This window comes from Corvus hawaiiensis, chromosome 3, assembly GCF_020740725.1.
Source record: "Corvus hawaiiensis isolate bCorHaw1 chromosome 3, bCorHaw1.pri.cur, whole genome shotgun sequence".
Lineage (NCBI taxonomy): Eukaryota > Metazoa > Chordata > Aves > Passeriformes > Corvidae > Corvus > Corvus hawaiiensis.
Genome location: NC_063215.1, coordinates 66,457,894 through 66,478,363, shown reverse-complemented (window position 1 = coordinate 66,478,363; position 20,470 = coordinate 66,457,894). Strand labels below are relative to the sequence as shown.

At 40.8% G+C, this 20,470-nt stretch overlaps 1 protein-coding gene across 6 annotated transcripts; it reads right to left on the bottom strand.

The window, feature by feature from the left end:
• Positions 1-1,554: 1,554 nt before the first annotated feature.
• On the bottom strand, positions 1,555-20,439 carry IL20RA (interleukin 20 receptor subunit alpha). 6 transcript variants are annotated; one of them, XM_048296048.1, is made up of 7 exons: positions 20,296-20,439; positions 9,300-9,429; positions 6,945-7,123; positions 6,106-6,281; positions 5,803-5,947; positions 5,120-5,259; positions 1,555-2,664 (listed from the first exon to the last, which is right to left on the bottom strand). In XM_048296048.1, exons 1-7 carry the CDS (start codon positions 20,363-20,365, stop codon positions 1,753-1,755), a joined length of 1,752 nt encoding a protein of 583 aa, XP_048152005.1. In that variant the 5' UTR covers positions 20,366-20,439; the 3' UTR covers positions 1,555-1,752. The 6 variants fall into 6 exon arrangements, with proteins under 6 accessions (XP_048152005.1, XP_048152008.1, XP_048152007.1 ...); XM_048296051.1 differs by having other exon boundaries at positions 9,314-9,398; positions 20,296-20,383; XM_048296050.1 differs by having other exon boundaries at positions 9,314-9,429; positions 20,296-20,382.
• Between the last annotated feature and the right edge of the window lie 31 nt (positions 20,440-20,470).

Genomic DNA, 20,470 nt, shown 5'->3' with positions numbered 1-20,470 from the left:
TAAGTTACCAAGTCTTCAAATTTTAATCAGCAATGACTTGATTATGGTATGTTAAATATCCTTACAAGCAGATATCCTTAACTGCTGGTGCAAGGTTTGCTCACCAAACAGAAAAAGCAGCAGCAGACACCAGCAGCTGGCAAATAAGGCCAGGGGAAATCCACACCGAAAATAAGGGATACTTTCCTCTTCAAGGAATGTTGGTTGACCTATACCAAAGTATTTACAGAGCTGAACCATCCTTATCTGTCCATATGTAAGAACTCAAGTGATTTGTCTTAGGGCAGCAGTAACTGGGTAATTTTTAATGGGCTACTGGAAAAAAAGTAAATATTGTTTCCTACCTATGAGTTAGAGGCCCCACATTGCAAAAGAAAATTACAAGATCATGGACAAAGAGGATAGTTAAGAAATCTTTAGGAAATACTGAGAAAGATTTTGGAGGACTGATTTTTTTTGGAGGAAAAACATTCACATCTCTCAACTATTTTCTTCTTTCACACTAAGCTATAATTCTCCTCTGTAATCCTCCTGATACACAAAGGTGTTTATGTAAGCTACATGTAACACTATACCTTTATTATAAAAGCAGCTGAGGACAGTTTTTAACTGCCTGATAAGGAGTCATCAGCATATTGTAATGCTGAAATTAGAAAAATTAGAAATATTCTAATGTAATTTCTGGTTTTAAAGTCTACGACTACAATTGGAAAATTCAGAGGATGAACAGTCACAGAGAATGCCAAGGCCAAGCTCATGCAACAACAACTGCTGAGAAAAAACATTTAGGTAAAGGTCTTTCTTTAAAAAAACACCTAACCATGTACTAGTTTGGAAGGTACAAATTTAAAAACAGATTTTTTTTTCTTCTTTTGCTTATCCTCTTCAAAACCAAACAAATCATTACTGTGAGGTTTTTTTGTGTACTGGGAGGAAAAATAAAGATTCAGTAAGTGAAAAAGTGACAAGTTTTGAAAAGGAAAATGCCATCTGCCCTAATAAGTCATTTCTAGAATGTCCTGTAATTTTGCTATCCTAAATGTCACACGACATGAAGACAAAGTGAACTTGCATCAGAAGTGCTGGTCAGGACATCAGGCAATAAAAGCAAGCCCGCAGGAAGCCTTTCTTGGTGTGCCCCAGCAGGTGTGGAGTGTCTGAAGCAATGATGTGTCTGGGGCAGACCTCTCCCTCTGAGCTGGCCCTGCCACGCTGCCACTGAAGTCATCAGAGAGGAACAGATACTTGCAGGGCAGAGCCAGACAGATGCTCTGCTGCCTGCTGTCTGAGGCAGGACAAGGCATGGTCCAGCCAGTAAGATTACAGGCATTTCACCAAACCCCTTTGTCCTACAGTTTTTCCAATATTTTTGGTTTGTTTGGATTTCGCCTCTAAAAATAAGTGCTTTTAAATGCTAGTAATTTGTTTTTGCAGGAATTGCAAGGTGGAAGCATCATCTGTAAAAATATTTATTTTAAAATATTTTTTTCTTTTTACTTCTTTATTTTAAAATTATTTTATTTTTAAAAAAAGAATATAGCCTCACAACAATCATATTTTACACAAGAGGTTTATGATTGATGTCAAAATCATTTATATCACATCTGGAAACCATTATGAATAACATATAAATTGTTCGACTGAGATGGTTCCAAAAATTTCAGCACATTAAGTCTGTTCCCCTGAGCCTATCACTCTCTTTAGCAAAATAAACAAGATTTTGCATTTTTGAATATTTTAGAAAATTACTTTTCAGTCTTCCATTTCTATGTGAAGTCCCCATTGTTCCTTGAACCGCAGGAGATACATTTTTTGGTCCTCAGATGATTCACCAGATACCTGTTTCTCATACAGTCTGAGCAAAATTCCTTCTTTGTCAGGATCATCACACTTGAATACTCCTCCACACACCTCATTTTCAACACTGGACAAGGTAGGAATATACAATCTTCCACTGTGAGGATCCCAATCAACTAATGTGGTCTGCACACCTTTCTCTGTGAGGCCCTGTGTGATTTCTTTCAGCTGATGATAGGATGTCTGCCCAGATGTTTCAGTATCCAGGTCCATCAAGTTGATATGGGTCTCACCTGGCAATTCATGTGCTGCATCAACCACCTGCAAATTAAGTTCCTCTGTTTTCTGTCCCAAACAAAGGTCTGCTACCCTTATCTCCAGTTGGGGGGAATATGGCTGTCCTGTTTCCATACCAGCCAAGTCCCCCAAAGCAATCTGTGGCTCACCCTGTAGTCCCCTGGGGGCAGAACATTTCTTGTCTAGTTTCTGACCAGGAGTGAATCCTTCAGCCCTTACATCATGTTCATACTCTACTACCCCTGGATTTTTATCTTTCCAAGTATTCTGTGTTCCAGACTGGCCATGAGATGTCCAGTGTCCAGTCTGGTCCCCTTCCACTAAAGTATCTTCTTTCAGTGAAATCTCTTCATGTGAAATACCAAGCAAATATTTTGCTTTCAGCAGTTGTTTAGAAGGCAAATCCTTCCCTTCAGTGGCACTGTAAACAGCGCAGTATTGGGGGCTTTTCCTTTCTGATAGACGGCTGGATTCCTTACAGTCATCCCCATTAACAGTGATAAGGTTGAGAACTATTTTTTCACTTGGTATGAAAACCCGTTCCTTGCATTTGTCAGTGTACTGCCATACCTGGAAAGTAAGAAATACTTTGAGTGAAGTATAATAAAAATACCATCTTGCTGCTTCTTATACCACCTTATATTCTTAAAATATAAGGCTATGTTCAACCTTATTAGGAGGCTATTTCAATTTAGAGAAGAAGAAAGTTCACCACATAAACATTCAGGAGTGTCAACATGCTCCCTTTTTTATTCTATCTAAAGTAAAACTATATTATGACCTGTTTTAATATCCCTTTCCTCACCTTCTCCATGTCAAAATATTGGTTAGAACCATTGTGTCAAATACGGGATTTGTTTCCACCAGCATAAACTCATGTGACTTTGGAAAAAACACCAGTTGTCTTCTCAGATCAAAGATTACCGAATATATTCCACTCCTTTTAACCAGTGAAGAGAAAATGGTCGTCACAACCAGTTCCCACAAGCGGTGTCAGGTAACATGTTAACGTATGGCTGACACAGAATAAATTAGTAGCAGGTTTCCTTTCAGAGAGGAAGCTACACATCAGGCTGAAGCACCGTCTACGGAGCCTGCACTGTGCAGTCTGCCACAGGCTGCTTCTGTGACTCTCTGCAAAATCATCGAATTAAACAATAGCGATCTTCCTGAAATGACAGGAACACATGGGCACTGGTGGAGTGAACAGGAAAAACAACCAGAAGCCGCATTTCAGTGTTTTCAAGCTTGAATGGAAGACTGAGACCATTAATTGATGTACCAAGTAGTCTGAAAGGTCCCACAGGACAGAAGTGCTGGACCAAAACAAACGGCTTATTCCACGTTCCCCCAGCCACACAGGGTGCACATGTGGAATAGTCTGTATGTTGGGAAATCCAGAGCATCATTAAAATATCAGGTCAATATTCATTCATTACCTTAACATTGACTGACTCCAGAGGTGGAGAAATAAAATCGAAGCTCCAAGATGGTCATTAAAAAGTGCAATGAACATAAAAAAAATTCCCAACATTGACATTACATCTTTACTGGAGAAAAAACTCCAGGAGTTAAGAGTTTAGTCTGCTACTGAGTGGGAATTTTTCACTAGGTAGCCCTTCATGTTCTTGGATTTTAAAGAGTTCCGTCCTGTTAGCTCCCCAAGAGACCGAGCTACCTCCCCATACCATGCCCCACATCCCAGGGATAAAGCGTAAAGAATAAGACAGAGACAGACTTTTTACAAGGGCCTGTAGTGACAAGGGACAATAGTTTTAAAATGAAAGAGGGTTCATTTAGACTGGATATAAGGAATAAATTCTTTACTGTGAGTGTGGTGAGGCACTGGAACAGGTTTCCCAAGAAGCTGTGGATGCCCCATAACTGCAAGTGCTCAAAGTCAGGTTGGATGGAGCTTTAAGTAACCTGATCTAGTGGCAGGTGTCCTTGCCCACGCCAGAGTGGCTGACCTAGACACCTTTGAAGGCCCCTACCAACCCAAACCACTCTGTGATTCCACGGTTCTGTAATAAAAGCAGTGCCTCATCAAGCGCAGATGTTTCCATGCACATCTGACTGCAGCAGCAGCTGCTCCACTCCTTCTGAGCCTTTCTGAACCCACAGTCCACCTGTGAAGACTTCTCCTGTCACTCCTGCACTGCTCTAATCTTCTTCAGCAAGATCAGCATGTTGAAACCAACTCCCTTGTATCTCCCATCCCACGGTGTCACGCAGATTGGATTAACATTGAAGTCTTTATTCATTATTATAATTGCATGCTTATGATTGAGCAACTTGCTTAAAGATACCGGTGAGAAAGTTCTGTTGACCTCATGAGCTGGAAACCAGTAACATTTCATAGACTTTATGTGTTCTTTCTAAAAATCAACGAACTTTGCAGCGCTAAGAAATTTGAGAACATTTTTTGCAGAAAGTGTATTTGGGCTGTCTAAATAACAGCATGTGTTTTTCTATACATTTTTGGGTGCTAGGAAATGGTACAGTATTTCGAAGTATTCTTGAAATCCAGGTTAAATTATCTGTATGAAACACGCGATAAATCCGTCACAATTAAGTGGAAAAATGTGGTAACACCCAGTAATAGTCCAAGAAAACATCATGGTGTTTCCATACTGCTTAATTGTCTTCCCTTCTTGTTTCTGAATTCAACAAATTAACAACTTTTTTCCAACTGAATTTACACAGTGCTTCATCTTAGATAAATTTATGGAGTTCTGACATCCTGACAGACCTTGCCTAGTACACCCCAGACCTTGCTTAAAGCAATGACTCTTCTCAAACCAACAGCTCTGTTCTGATCATTGAAAACTTGAGTAATTACTCTGTTTATCTTGCATTTAATAACCCTCAATGTGGTTTTCTTCTCTTGATCTCAGTGGCAACTAGAGCTTTTATTTGGAGCTAGCCATGGTTTCCTCCAAGACTGCTTGGAACCCTGGAAAACACACAGCTCTGCTGTGAGTGCCAAGGCTGGCAGTGAGCTCCTGCAACAGAAGACACTTACCAGGTTTGTTGGATGTTTTTGTTTGTGGATGTGAATATACTTGTGCACACAATAGCATATCACAGAAATAAAAAGGAGAGCCAGCATGGTAGGCATAACATATCCAAATGTGATTGTTATAGTCTCGTCTTCTGTTTTATCTGTTAATAAAACAAAAGTTTTCATTGCAACGGGCAACTTTTTCATGCATGTAGACAGTAATATGTGCATTCACCACACTGTCTTTTGGATACTGAATGCAGATGTTTGAGATAAACAAGGAATTTGCAGGAAATAAAAAAAATTATATTTGAGCTACAGGACGATGTTTATTATTGTCTAAATTATGAATTAAATTGTAAAAAGAAACAACAACACCTCCCTTAGGTTCTACTGCTGCTAACTTCAGATTGACCCAGGTCTGCCACTCCCAAATCTCATTCAAGGAAAAAAAGCATTCTCCATGCACTAAAACTCCAAGAATGCAGATACTTTTCTTCAGAGGTACTGATGTACCTTCCAGACAGTCCCAGCTATGTGTTATTAGAGGCAATGTTTTTTTCATTGGTACAAGTGCACAGAGGAGGAAGAAACCATGCCAATTATCACTCTCAAAATGGATACATAAAAAACTCACTAATTCAATCACCATTATTTTTTCTAACTTGCATCTTCTTTTTCTTAATTTGCCACCTTACACATACCTCTCAATGTAGCAATGCAATGTTCTTTGGAAAAGCTGCTGTCCAAAACTGGTGTGGTGACATGTATCTGTGCACTGACACAATAAGCTGTTCCAGGTTCTAACCAGGGCACAACCAAGGTGTTGTTGTTGATGGAGAAGAACCACTGGAAGACATTAAAAAAATATTTTTCTCCCCTTTAACTCCTCAGCTACAGAAAGGTCACACATACACATTTTCTAGAAAGATTAATGATACTTTAAGAGCTGCCAGCTGCATCCTTTTTTCCAAATGCAATCAACATTCAACCTTGTCAAAGCTTACCCGCTTCCTTGTTTTTTTGTTGAGGACAGACACGTTGTACTGTAGGCCAGGATACACCTGAAGCAGAGATACGGATTCTTCCTCAGGACTTCTCTTCCACTTCTCAGGAGCAGTCAGAACGATTGAAATAGATTTGTCAGTAGAAGATACACTTACCATGGGTGGATCAATTTTAGCTGGAAAAATGAACATGTACAAAAAGCAGTCAGATTCAGCAGAGGCACGCTGATTTGACCAGTTTTGAAAAATTGATCATATTACATTTTTGCCATGTTTGGGGGAGTTTAAGTAGAGCTTTGAATAATTTACTTATATTGGTAAAAAATTGTTTGATCAGATAACTAAGAGGATCTCTATAGTGAGAAAGTGAACACTGACTTGCAATTTTGCCAAGGAATTCCTGGGACTTCACAGGATAAACAACCTTGTAACTCAATTTACTAAAATAGGCTGAATTAGCAATAGGTTCTTAGATTATCTGGCACAGATAAGAAATATTGGGCTCTAGAGTATGCTGACTGATTGGTTTAATAAAGCCTTTTCAAAATGAGTTATTTATACTGTGAATGTGCCACAGCTTTTATTTGCCTTGAGTAAGGCTTTACCATAACATTACAAAGTATTCAGTATATACTAGACTATATATATATATATATCTCCAAATTCCAATTTTATTATTTCAATTACTTCTGTCAAAAGCATAACTGTGGAACAACTGCAAAAAAGTGTAACGTCATGTTAAAATTAAAATACCATACACTATGAAGGCACATGCAGTCTGAGCACACATTACAAATCAAGGCCACTGAATGCCTGGCTGTGTGCTTAGCCCTCCTTACTGTCTGTTAGAGGGTTGAATCGTGTGGTCTCCATCCAGTCAGAGCATGTCCCATTTAGGAATGCTTTAACACTTGCATAGTATTGTTCTTCATAGTCAGAGGTCTCACTGGAGAGGTCACACCATGTTCTGTTTATATTCCTGCATTCTGGCTTTCTAATCCATTTGCCAACACCGTATCTATATTGAAAAAGAAAGAGAAAGGAGCTCTACAAAAGCTATTTCCATTATATTAGTCACCTCATAATAAAATTTTCTCTGCTTTATTACAGCTGATAAAACAGTTCCCATGTTTAGCAGAAATCTGAAATTTCAAGGAATCCCAACTTCAGCTAAGATGAAGCACAAGACTCCCACAAGTTTTTAATGCAAAATAGATTAGAGTAGGTCCTATCCAGAAGAAGCCAGATGGAGCTAAGTGGGATGTTAGTGATACCAATCTAAGTCAAGCTTTGCTTGCGCAGACCAGAGATCTCTCAACTTCAGTCTCCCCAGCTTTAGTTTAAATTCTACACACACAGTAAGAGAGAAAGGATAACTATTTACATGGAAACAAAGAGTTCTGTCAGAATGGTCAGTGACTCAACTATGGACATAGATGATGCTCAGGGTCTCCAAGATGAATGACAGGAGACTACTCATTCCTGCCTGTTGCCTCATTTTCTAGTTTCAAAGAAAGCTTCAATTGGAACACAATGAACTTCAAAACCCTTCCAGTTGAAAAAAGGCCATGTATCTGCTACCAACAATGCTTGGTACTGACCAGCTCTTATACACTGGTAGAACAAACCAAGATTTCCTTGGAAAACTCCTGCTTGGATTTCCTCAGAAGCTCCTGCTCCTCAAATTCACCTTAAGAACTCCCCTTTGGCTGCTAATTAGTAAGGGCGAGTGGCCGTTTCTGCCTGACTGCCAGACAGGATCACTCAGCAGCATTTTCAAGCTGTCCCAAGGCCTTGCTCCCTGGGGTGGGTAGAGGCACGAGTGTTTTTTTGTTCAGTATAGCCAGTGCTCTCTGAACATTTTACCTCCTACACAATAGTCCTGGTTTCAGTCAAGGACAGGGTGAATTTTTTGCAGTAGCCATGAGTGGATGGAGCCTGGAGCCATGCGGGCATGGCCAAAATCTTAATGTTATTCCATACCATCTTTTGTCATTGCTGAGGGCATGGGAAAGGGACTCTCTCTCCATTCCAAGAAGAAAGGTGTTCCTTTCCAGTGAAGCAAACGAGGTGGATGGAGCAGTGTGGTAACATTCGTCCAGACCGGAGGGAGCTGTTTTGGGCGCCATGGCTGCAGTCAGGTCGAGCTCTGTGCTCTCTCTTTTGTGTATTTTTATCATTAATATTGCTGCTGTCACTGCTTTTTGTCTTAACTCACTGCTGTTTCCAGTAAATTGTTCTTATCTCCATCTGTGATCTTTGTTTTTTGTGCTTCCAGCTGGAGGTGGAGAGGAAGCAAGTGGTGCCATATTTTTTTAGCAGAACTACTGAATTGGAGAACACTGTTCCCAAACCATGACAACAATTATCGTTCACTCTGTAACTGCTGAGCACTCTCAAGGTACAAGAAACTTCCAGAGATCTACATTCATTTTGTTGATCTGAAAATATTCCTAGATTGAGGGAAGTGTAAATATTAGAGGTAAAGATTGGGAGCATTGCATCATCTGTCACAACAATGCTACACCTATTTAGAAGCCAAACTTCTATCACTGCCCTTCAGAATGACACAGTGCTCTCTCAGTGGGAACAAAGGAAATGCAGGCTGGTTCTCAATGCAAATTCCTTGACACCCTACTAAGGTGCAGACCTTGACAATGTAAGCGCCTGATTCCAACCACATTACTTGGTTTTGTACAATGCTTGATAACATCAGTGGATTTTCTCCTAGAAAGGCTTGCTGGATCAAAAAAAATCTGGGGGAGTGGGTCTGTCAGGAAAGAGCAGTGACACACTGGGTGTTATTAATATCGTATTAAATACTACATCTCCATTTCCATTTAAACGTCTACAGAGGACGTATGTGGACAGATACCAGTCCCCAGCACAGTCCTTCTTCATCCCTCTGTCTCATTTTAGAAGAAACGCCTCTGAAAGCTTCCATAGTATTAGAATGTTGCTTCCTACACTTCCTTCATAGGAAGAACATCTCCTTACACATTTTCTAACTTGGTGTGAAGTAAACAGTGCCAGAAGTAGAAGTTAAAAACCACACTCCTTAAGTCTAGCTCACACTTTAGTTCTTTCTTTACTTTGTATCAGCAATACCTTGCATGAAGTTGGGGTTTTTTTAAATTGTTATTCAAAATGCTAAAATAAAGTCAGTGGGAGATAAAATAAACAAGCCAACTTACACTGCATACTTCACCTTGTAGAGTACTCCATCACCTGTGCCTTCTGGTGCTGACCAGTGAAGGACATTCTTCATGTTTATAGACTCAAAATGGACATTCCTAGGGTTGGGCAAAGAACAATACAACTCTCCTGAGAAAGAAAATAAGAAAGGAACAACACGCACTAAGAATCCGCAAATACATACACTTCCAACTTAGCCGAGAGAGAGTTATTTTTGAAAAGGCCATAAATTCAACCTTTTTTAGCATTCAAAGTGTAATGTACTTGGCTATGGGAAATTTTTTTACAAGTGTCCCTACCTAGTGCAGTCTCAAATTCCATCTTTACAAGTGTGTTTTTTCTCTAGCAAAAATGACTTTGCCATTTTTGACGGGCACTGGCATGGAAATATTCAGGGACTGGAAGCTAAAACTAGGAAAGCTTGGCCTAGAAGAGACACACTTTTTAAAAATTGTAACTGCATTCGAATTGAAGAAAAATTTAACACTGAAAATTAGAAAAATATCCTTTAATACTTCATTAGAATCATCTTGTATCTGAGTGGATTTTTAAAAGACAAACCAGGCATTTTTTAAAAATACACATAGAACCTACTGCACACACAGCTTTACAAACTGAAGTATGACTTTAATCTGGAGAATTGGACTGGATGATTCACAATAGCCCCAGTGTCATTTGACCACCCCTTTTGATTCTCCAGAAAGTCAAAAGCAAACATCTACTGGTAGGTCACACATCTAAATTGCTGTTCATTGAAATTTTGAAATAAATAAACAGGCAAATCTGGCTGTCTTAAGAACACAGTTTCACATCTTTCTAATACCCACTACTAATCTCATAAATGTCATGAAGGTGCTCGCATTGCTAAATTGCTTGCAAAAAGAAGCCTGTGGGCCCAGGGGAAGAATTCCAAGTTCAAAGTTATGGCTCACGCCCCAGCTACTCCTGCCATGCACCGGGGGGAACAAACCCGAGACCAGCTCCGAAGCTGCCACTTCCCATTGCAGGTAGCCACAAGAGCATAATAGGGAAGAAAAAAAGTGACTCTGTGGGTTTTCAGGACTTTTCAAAACCCTGTCATTTCCTCCTCTAGGAATGCAATTCTAGTTCTTGAGATAACAAAATGAGGCAAAGAAAAGGGGAAATAAAATCTATCAACACAAACAGTGGGAACCTGTTCAAATGAATAGTCCTTGAGCTGTTACTTCCGTAAGCAGACCTTAGGTTTTTTTGTAGTATATTTCACTATTACTAGAGCAATAGTGTTCATCCTCCTGTGTATGTAACATGTAGCTGCTTTTGTAAGCAAAAGTCACCACCATTTTCCTGATTAATGTGCAGACGCCTATCTGTCTTTGAGCCAAACAGTAAAAGTTTTTTTCTCTTCATCACATTTATTAAAACAATCTCCTTGCAATTCCATAGAGACCTATTACTTTAAACTGTCTCAGTGCAAACTCTGGGTCTTCCAAGCCTCTAGCTGCTCATTAATGCTGTAGTGGTATATGTGTGCATCTGTATCTTCAGATCACAGCACTGTTTATGGAAGGTATTTCTAATGTTGCTCTCTTTTATCTCTAGCTCTTAGTGTTCAGTAGCTTGCATTTTCTAGTCAGAGAACAAGTTTTGTCAGGTATAGTCCTTAGGGCAAGCTTATCTATTTACAAAAAGTAGAAAGTCCCATTTCCTTGACTCGTGGATGCAGAAATATCCCATGACAGTCAGCTTGTAAGAAAGACTTGGTTGTAACAACTATAGACTTGGTTGTAACAACATAAAAAAAGTTCCAGGGTGCCAGGGGATGTAAAAACAGCAAAACAGATTCTCCAGGAATTTGCCTTACTCTAACACTTGCTTCCAAGTGGGAGATACAGAATCTAGAAAATCAAAGGTTTTCATTTCCCCAAAATAAATGTCCTCTGCAATTGCTTTAAGTGAAACCACATGTAAAGATGAAGCTGCCCAGGAAAGCTGAGAAAACAGTTTGATTTTCTGAAGAGTTGTTTGCCTGTACCTTTCCACATTTGTCCACCCTTATTTTAAAACATTTGTATTCCTCAAGTACATTTTAAAGTAGCAAGAGTAATGTGTTTGGCTGTTACATTAAAATATTTTTAAACTATTAATGTGTAAAACTGGCTCTTTGACTTTTTAAGTTTTTTTTTTTAAATTTTAATTTCCCTCCTCCCAGTGTGGTTTCTGCTGTGGTAAATGAAGTTTCAAAACAGAAACACTGACTGCAGCAGAGGAGCCAATCTCAGTATGCAGAAGCCGCAGACTGTATCTTTACAAGATCTAAAGCATTACAACACTGCTGGTTGTGCTCCCAGCTACCCCCAGCTCAGTGAGATTTGGAAGACAGAGGGAACGAGACCATTAACTTTCCATGAGAAGCAAAAGCAGAGATTTGGTTTTTACTCCTGGTTTTGCCCCTTTACTAAAGGGCTCTTGCCCTTACAATAAATCGTGCAAGTTAGTTCTACCTCAATTCTGCACGTGTAAAACAAGAATAAAACTACCATACTCCCCTACGCCTCCAGGAAGAGTTAAGAATAAATTCCTTCCTGGCTATTTGGTGATCAGCAGTATCAGGAGGCACGTGTAGAAAACAGATTATACACAGAGCTTGAATGTTCCATGGTTATCAGTCAGGAAAGGGCTCAAGAATATGCAACAGCTGCTTGTTTCAATCCTTTAACTTGTCTTCAGTCTTTCAGTTTCTTGTCTTTAAACACAGTACATCCAGTTATATTCTGATTTTATTTCCATTTTTCAGGATTAATGGCATGGGTGTCACATAGAGCATTTTCAGTTTGTACTGGCCTAGGAGCAGAAATCAGTCACACATGTTGCTTTGCTAGGTTAGGTCTGCGTCATTGATTGCTAGCAATGGCTGTCATTCAGTTCCCAGTACAACTAAGTCACTTTATTTATTTATTGCATGGAAAAAAATGGAACTCGTATTACTGTCTTTGGAAAGGCTGTAAATCAAACCTTGAGTAATATCATGGTTTACACCTTCATGATTGACATCTGGACTGGAATTAAAGTAATAATATGGACTTGCAAACTTCACCACCACAAGGAACAGCCAAGTCCTGATCTTAGAATAAGCTATAGCGAGACTCTCCAAAACAGACATGACTTAGCCCGAAAACACCTTTGCATGTGAGTGAAAAACCCCGCTGACGTCAGTGAGATTATTCACATGAGTAAAAGTCTGCATGGCAGGTGCTCCATCTTCTCTTTATGAAATCACCTGCTATATTTAAAAACCTGGTCAGTTTGAATCACATAGAGCTGCCTGCCAAGTACCTGCCTTGCTGAAGTCAGTACAGTTCACAGCTCAGTTTTGGTTATAGCCCTGTCTATCTATCTACATGCACACACAGACACATACATACAGACACAAGGATAAACACACATGTTTTCCATGTTACAACCATTACCCATTCAGTGCATCTGTCTTTTACCTGCTAGGAGGTCCCCCTGCCTGCCTCTGTGACAAACAGCTGTGTTTAATGGCAGTGCTGCAGAACAAATACAGCTGCAGCTACCCATGTCCTCTGGCTCTAAACAGATTTTTTAGCTTTGCACTTCAGTTGGGTAACCCAGCAGCTGCAAAGCATAAAAATATATAAATATAGAAAAGTTTAGATTACTTTTTCTGTGCAGTGGCAAAATTTCTGGGGTGGGGAGAAGGCAGAGGACTCACTGAGAGCTGACCTATTGGTATCCAACTGCCTCCTTGTGTGATCACTGTTGGTTACTGTAGCCCTCTCAAGTAGAGTGATCATCTGCTATATTTTACTGTGGCATGGCACAAAGGTGCAAACACCAAATTATCCAATCAAATACAGCAAGAAGTATCACAGAACCCTCTAGACAACTGTAAGATAAAATTTAAGACAGTGCGTGATGTGGAAAGCACTAAGACAGAAAGATGAGCCCTACTGCAACAGTCTTGCTAGCCACAGCAGCAAAACCCAAGAACTCTCCCCCACAGTCCTCTCAGAATTCAACAGAGGAACCGCTTCTCTGACAATGGCGCAGACTTTGGCTTCAATTGCGGTCGTATTTTCTTATAAAGAAGTGGCCCTTGGTAGCACCTCTGATGGAAGCGAAACCTTTGTGCTGGGTACCGAATTTGTGGGCATCACTGCAGCTGTGCCTTGGCATTTGCAGCTGCCACTTCAAGGCCATGCATTGAACTCCCACTTACACACCTCAGAGAGGGGACAGCCTTTCAAACAGGCAGAGTCCCTGATTTACCTTATCCCACTGGTAGCTTAGATCCACCAGTGAAGCACCAAGCAATTAAGGATCAATCTAGGATACACTGCATCTGAAAATGAACACTCTAAACCACTGCCCTTTCTTTAGTCTTACAGTTCAGCTTTGGATGACTTCAACCATATTCCTCTGAAATCTCGTTTGCTCCTTCTATGCTGTTGCTCTTATTTTTTGAGGAATTTTTTTCTCTCTTCTCTTCCTCCAGCTCATCTGTTTTGATTATGTTGTTCTCAGTGAAAAAGAGTCTCTCAAACACATGCCTAAGCATAACATAAAAATAAAACTTGTCATACTCAATGTCCATTTAGCATCATGTCTGGTGTCCCTCACAAGCAGAGGGTTGGGGTTTTTCTGGCACATCTCCAGCTTCAGGCAAGTCGGCACTGGCCATGCAGGAATGTGAGGGACTGCACCAAGTGGTAAACAGGGGGACTGAGCCAAAATTGTAGATCATAAGATAGACAGAGGAAGGGAAACCCAGCAAAACCAAGAATATACTTTAGCAAACTTATGACTTACTCATTGTCTTAGCAACAATTTAAGTAAATGAGTAAACTTCTTAACAATTAAGTGATCCTGAAAGCTTTTCTCTGTGCAGATTCTTTTTGACTCAAACTCAGCAGACTGAATAATGAGGAAGAGAAAAAAGAGCGGGAGGAGGAGGAGGAGGAGGAGGAGAGGTACGTAGAAGCCATTACAGCTCAGCTGCCTTTCTCCTGGTGGTGTTGCTGGGTATGAAGTCAGGTTAGTGAAACCCTTTGACCTGAGCGGCACTGGTGGGAATGTGGGGAGGAGCACAGAGGTGATTTCCTGTTCAAGTCATAACACCACTCGAGAGCTAGCCACAAAGCACACTCTTTGCTCTCCCACAAGAGGAGCCTGTCACTCCCTACACAGCTTGTTCAGAGGGGGCACACGGGGAAGAAAGATGGACAGAAAGGGAAGCATAAGGCTGCATGAAAACCAGTTGGTGGAGCAGATGGAAAAGCTTGAGGGAAGAGGTGTGGAAAGGTGGGAGAAGGATGAGACTGAAGCACATGGGGTTTGTTTTTCAAGAAACGGGCAGGCTGCCATTGGAAACAGGGAGCCTGAGGAGGTAATTTTGTCAAAGAGTGTGAGTGGAAATACAGCCTGAAGAACAGGAGATACAGAAGTGGGACTGAAGCTATGGCTTGCCCTGACAGGCTCTCCTCCTCCATGTCAAGCCTTGTTGTTATTTATCCAAACCATGTGCTAACTTATAAAAAACACCTCTAAAGAGAATATTGGTCAAAGAACATTTCAGACTCAGTCCAGAAATACCCAACTTCAGAGAGGAGGAGGAAGTCTTCCCAGTCCATCGAAGGCTTGTTAGGAGAGAGCTGGAGAGGACCATGGCAGCTGACATCCATTCCTTTTTGCTAACTTTTATGAAATAAAACAAACTGAATTTTCTTCCCACTGCATTGCAAGTTTGCAAGTACAAGAGTAGAGCTCCCACTGTCTTCGCCATGCCCTGCTGCAAACACATTTGCTTGATGCACTCCAGCAGGCAAAAGTTACTGTAGGTATGTTTTCTATTAATTCTGAGTGACCAATACTTGCCTGAAACAAGCAAACAAGGTGAGTGAAATTCAAAGTGAGCTTGTCTAAAATTAGTCACAGCCCTTTCAAGGCTTTCAGAGTTGTAATCTGATGGAGGTGTTTTGTGCTTTATGGTTTGGTTTGGTTCCAGCTTGGTTCTTGTTATTTTGTTTTTTAATTTAAAATGCAAAGAGGTTTTGTTAAGTTTGTCATGCAAAACCATTTTTTGTCAAAAAGAGCTACATTAATTTTAAAAGCCCAATGGTGACACAATGCCATGACATGATAGCTGTTTTTTAAAACAGATGTTTTGAAATTATATGAAATATTGAAAATTGCCTGTCCAGCATTTAATGTTGAGGATTTTCTTTTCAACCTAGAACATGTTTAGCATTACCCATTTATTGCTGCTTAGATCAATCACATCGAACAGCCAAGAAAATGCAAGCTTAGTTAAAATACCTCTGACATCTTACATTTGTTTTCCAAAATATCCAAGAGTTAAGCTTTCTATTTGAAATATTGTAAAAATTATGCTCTGTGACAGTTATCAGCCAAATTGCCATACACCACATTTTGGTACACTCCTAATCCATCTTTACATAAAATATCTATTTTTTACATATAAATTGAGCCAAAATTAGGTTTGGCTTTCATCATTCAGCACTGACTAACAGCTATTAGGCGACAACAGTCCAGTTAGAACTAACAGCATTGTATTTATTGCCTAAGAGATGTTGCTCGTTGCTCTGTGACCTACTGATGGCTTTTCTAGAAAAGGGATTTATGCTTTTCTTGGGAGTCAAAACAATTTTAATTAGAGAAATCCACAATTCTCAATCCACATTTTGCCTCGGACAGGAGACTGAATGTAGCATTGATGGGGGATGAGCACTTGCCTTCCTTTCTGAGGGAAAGGCAATCCTAAGAAGATGGAAGTTGAACACCTTCTTCTGCACCCGAGATCTCAGAGGAAGGACCAACACTCCCAGAAAGTTTGTAATGCCTCACCTCTTGCAGGCAATGCCTCTGGGAAGGAACTGTTTGCAGAGAACTCCTGGGGCATCCCCTCATTGGTGTGAGACTGAACAGAAATACGGTGCCTCTGAACAATACCCAAGTTACTGGCACACCAAGTACAAAGAGAATAGCTGTATGTAATTTTAAATTTTTATCTAGAGATGGTCCTGAGTTCCAAAATTCAGGCTCTTACCAAGTTAAGCCTCTTAAAATATGGGAGCTCTTGTTCAGCTGGCTCATAAGGGTGGTTTTTCTCTCTCTTTTTTGCAGATAATCAATACCATTTCTCGGGGAGAACTCAACCAGCAGAAATCAATCTGTACAAGCCAAAACTATAAAACCAAACATAAACAGGAACCACACACACACAAATGACTTGAGTAATCCTAACCACTTGCTTGTCTTGGAATTAAGACTATAAAGGTCACTAGACAACAAGAGGCCCAGAAAGGAATGGTTATCAGATACAGTGGTGAACCTGAGTGTTTGCTGAGGAACTGCAATGCACATCTAGGGTTTGGCCTTTAATCACAAATCCCAAGAGTGTTGGAAGTCCCTCTATGGAATGAACTGCCTCCTTTAACAATTTCCATTTCTCTTTAACAGGCAATATGAACTTGTCAAGTTGAGTCATAAGCAAAGCCGAGTACTAGGGCTAGATCGCAGTGTTGTCCAGAACAGCCTAGCATGATATTGGAAGCTGGAGATGAGAAAGTAGGGATGAACCTTTCAACTATATCAACATGCCACTCTTTCTTCATATACTGCAGTTCTCCTTATGCCAATATCCATTTTTATTTATTTCTATGTTACACTTATTCTTCTTTCCTTCACACTAGTGGAGAGCAAGGAAATACTGTGTAAAAACACCGAGCTCAACCCCCCCCCATATACTTCCATTCTTATTACTGAAGCTTTATGCCCTCTCTGGTAAACACACAGATTATCACCAACACACATGCATTTCAATCTTGCAAAGTATATAGATATGTACTAGGTTATACATAATACTATATGCACAAGATTTTCAAGCTGAGAGTTCAAAAAATCATTCTGTTTTACAATTTTTCCCCACTGCTTTTCCTATCTCTAGCCTTTTATCCAGTATTTCCGAGAACAACATCAAAAGGGATGTTTTGTACATTCCAGTACAGTTCTAGTAACTGTGAAAGAAAACACACTGAAATTTGCTTAAAGGAAGGCCTGAAGCTGCTTCTCAAATTACTATTTATTAGTAAAAATATGGTAAAGTGTAATACGAAAGATGTAAATTAAATCAGGTATGTCAGTGCAGAAAAAGCAACTTACACTGCTATTAGAAAACATCAAAAGGGGGAAGCTTTCAAGGTTGCATCATATGAAATGTAGTTGATATAGCCACATATCAGATCCAGTGGGATCTAAAGCTGGGTGTATGCCAGCAAGGACTGCAACCCAGTATGAGCAGGTCTGTTAGATTAAAATGTTTATACTGAGAAAACCTTGTCTACATTATATACATTTCAGGGTTTTGTTTTTTAACACTGGACCACCTGTACTTGGCACTACATGAGCGGATGAAGCACATCTTCAAGGGCAGCTTCATCCAGAAAAAATCCAGTTAAAAGACTGTGTCACAATATACACAAAAATACAATAAGGGAAATGATTGAGATTTGCTTCAAAATCACATACCTTATCTGAATGAAAATAGTAAAATATGCCTTAAATAAATCAAAATGCTCCTAGTTTTGCTGTACAGCATTCAGGCTCATTTCCCTTTCCTCACCATAGTATAGATATAGATACCATAGTATCCAGTGCATTCTTTCTTCTGTATGGATCTACAAAAGAGATACTGGACTCCACAGGCCAAAGATTTCAAGGATTCTCTAACTGCGGAAGAATGCGGTTAGGGAAACCTCCCCTAAAAGCAAGCAGAAGGATTTAAAATAGAGCTTGGTAAGTTAATGGATTAATATTCTACCACGTAAAAAATTCAGGCTGTTCCTTCACATCCTCACAAAAATTGCTGAACTCTCCCATGTGGTAAAGAGGAACATGCTTGAACAGTCTCGATCCCAATGGTTAAAAAATTAATTTTCCATTTTATTTCACATTTTCTTCACTTTTTTATTTGTTCTACAGTACAGATTTTTAAACGGTTGAGTGAAACACCAATTTATAAAAATCCCAATTGCAGTGACAAGTGAAATTTTTATCCTTGCTCAGATAGTCTATTAAGTACAGTTCATAGACAGCAGGGCCTGAAAACAGAATGCAGTTAGAGGCTGCTGGAACAGTAGATGTAATCCAGTAAGGATAAAATCATGCCCACTAACACATCACAGCCAAAACAAAAGGTGTTTTGCAAAGGTCAAGCTCTAATTTAGCATTTAAATGCTGCTGCTAAGGAGTTCAGAAAGGAACTTGACAAGAGATCCCAAGGAGACAGGCACAGGACAGATCCCATAAGATCTAAGAATCTGAGTCTGCAAAGTCCTGCTGCAAAACTGCATTACATGGCACTTGTGTCCTAGTTTCTGTTGTTGGATCAAAGTACCCAAAAGGGACTCCTCTACCTATCACTTCCCTTCAGAGAAAGCACATGAGCACTGCTATGATGGTTCTGCACTTCATATAATTTCTTCCATTACTAGCAAAATACTTCTAGGATGAATTAAACTAGCATTTAAGGTCTCACGCTGAAAAAGGTAAAAATGGAAGCTCTAAGCCTTCAGTGGAAGGCACAGCTCTCCTTTCCGTGCTGGTATTGCTGACTGTCAACAAAACTCTCAAATGATGTCCAGCTAAAACCTCAGGGATGTGCAAACAGATTCCCTTCTTCCTTGAACAACCACTAGACAAAAGCAGCATAACCCCCTTGACATTTTTCTAAACTTTCTTCAGAATCAAAACCAGTAGTAAACACATTTTAAAGTTTTTTTTTAAAGGGCAACTGAATGCCAGTTGTACAGATTTTCCACACTTGCACTGATGACCATCGGACTTAAATAAGATGAAAAAAATGTGGTCAGTTACTTAAAAAGAAGCTGGCATTGGTACCTCTGAAAGCAACTCAAAATCACTGATGCCTATTGGAGTAGTTTGTCAAAAGAGTAACTAGGACACAGCACTTAGTGGTACTCAAAGGCATTCAGGGTATGAAGAACTCTCCTCACTGCCTTCCAGCTCTCACAGGATTGGAAAGTTTTGCTGTGGAGTTAAATGGGAGCAGACTCTGTCCCTGTGCATTGAGTTTTGGAGGCAAGACTTGCAGCAGAGAACAAAATCACAGAGTCAGAGTAGGTTTCTTAGAAGATCTGCTAATCCCTCCAAAGCCTTGCTCTGTTTTATAATAGGAGATATATTAAAAAAAGGAAATAATGTATGATTTTAACAGCAGCAGGGGACCCCCCCTGCACACACGTTCCAGGCTACAGTTTATAAGCTCATTCCCACTGGGTAACATCCTTGTCCAAGCCGAGACATTTTGCTCTCTGAGCTGCTCCCACAACCCACTCCAGCTGCCACCTTTTTTGCTCCGGGTCTCTTGTGCTTGGATGTGTGGCTGTCACCATATGATACAGCCAACCGGTGGGAGAAGGGACTTGGAGCCACTCAGGACACTAACACGCGGGCTGAGTATCTCTGCCAAAACCCTACCCTTTTTGTTTTAATCTAGCTCTTGACTGCTCAGTTACACTCTTGAGGATAATGCCTGTCAAACAGAAGGGAAGCTACAAACACCAAAGGTATTTGGGGAATTATCGCGATGGGTATAACAAGAACTATCTGAAGAGCACGCTATCGACTTAGAGCTGACAGCAAATCAACACAGAGCTTTGTAAAACCTAATTCCAGCTTAATTACAGAGAAAAAGAAAAGATGAAGCAACATTACAGAAATACCCAGTTCTCCTCCTCCAGTCGAAAACACCAACACCAAATGCACGGCTCTCCAGGGCGGACGGCACGGGAGCACCTGAGCCCTGCTCCGGTCCGCGGCTCCCGGGCGCCGGCCGGCCGGGGCTGAAGGAGCACAGCTCGGCCGTGCGGGGTCACGGCCCGCACCGCCAGCCCGGGAGGGATGCGCGTCCCCACCGCGACAGGCGGGGGCAGCGCCGGCACCCGCACCCACCTGTGCGCGCCGCGGGGCTCGGCGGCAGCAGCGACAGCAGCGACAGCGCCAGCAGCAGCCAGGCGCCCATCGGGGCCACATCTCCCGGCCCGGGGGCTCCCCGCGCCGCGCAGGGGGTGGGAGCGGGCCGGCCGGCCCGGCGGGGCAGGGCGGGGCAGGAGGCGGGAGGAGGAGC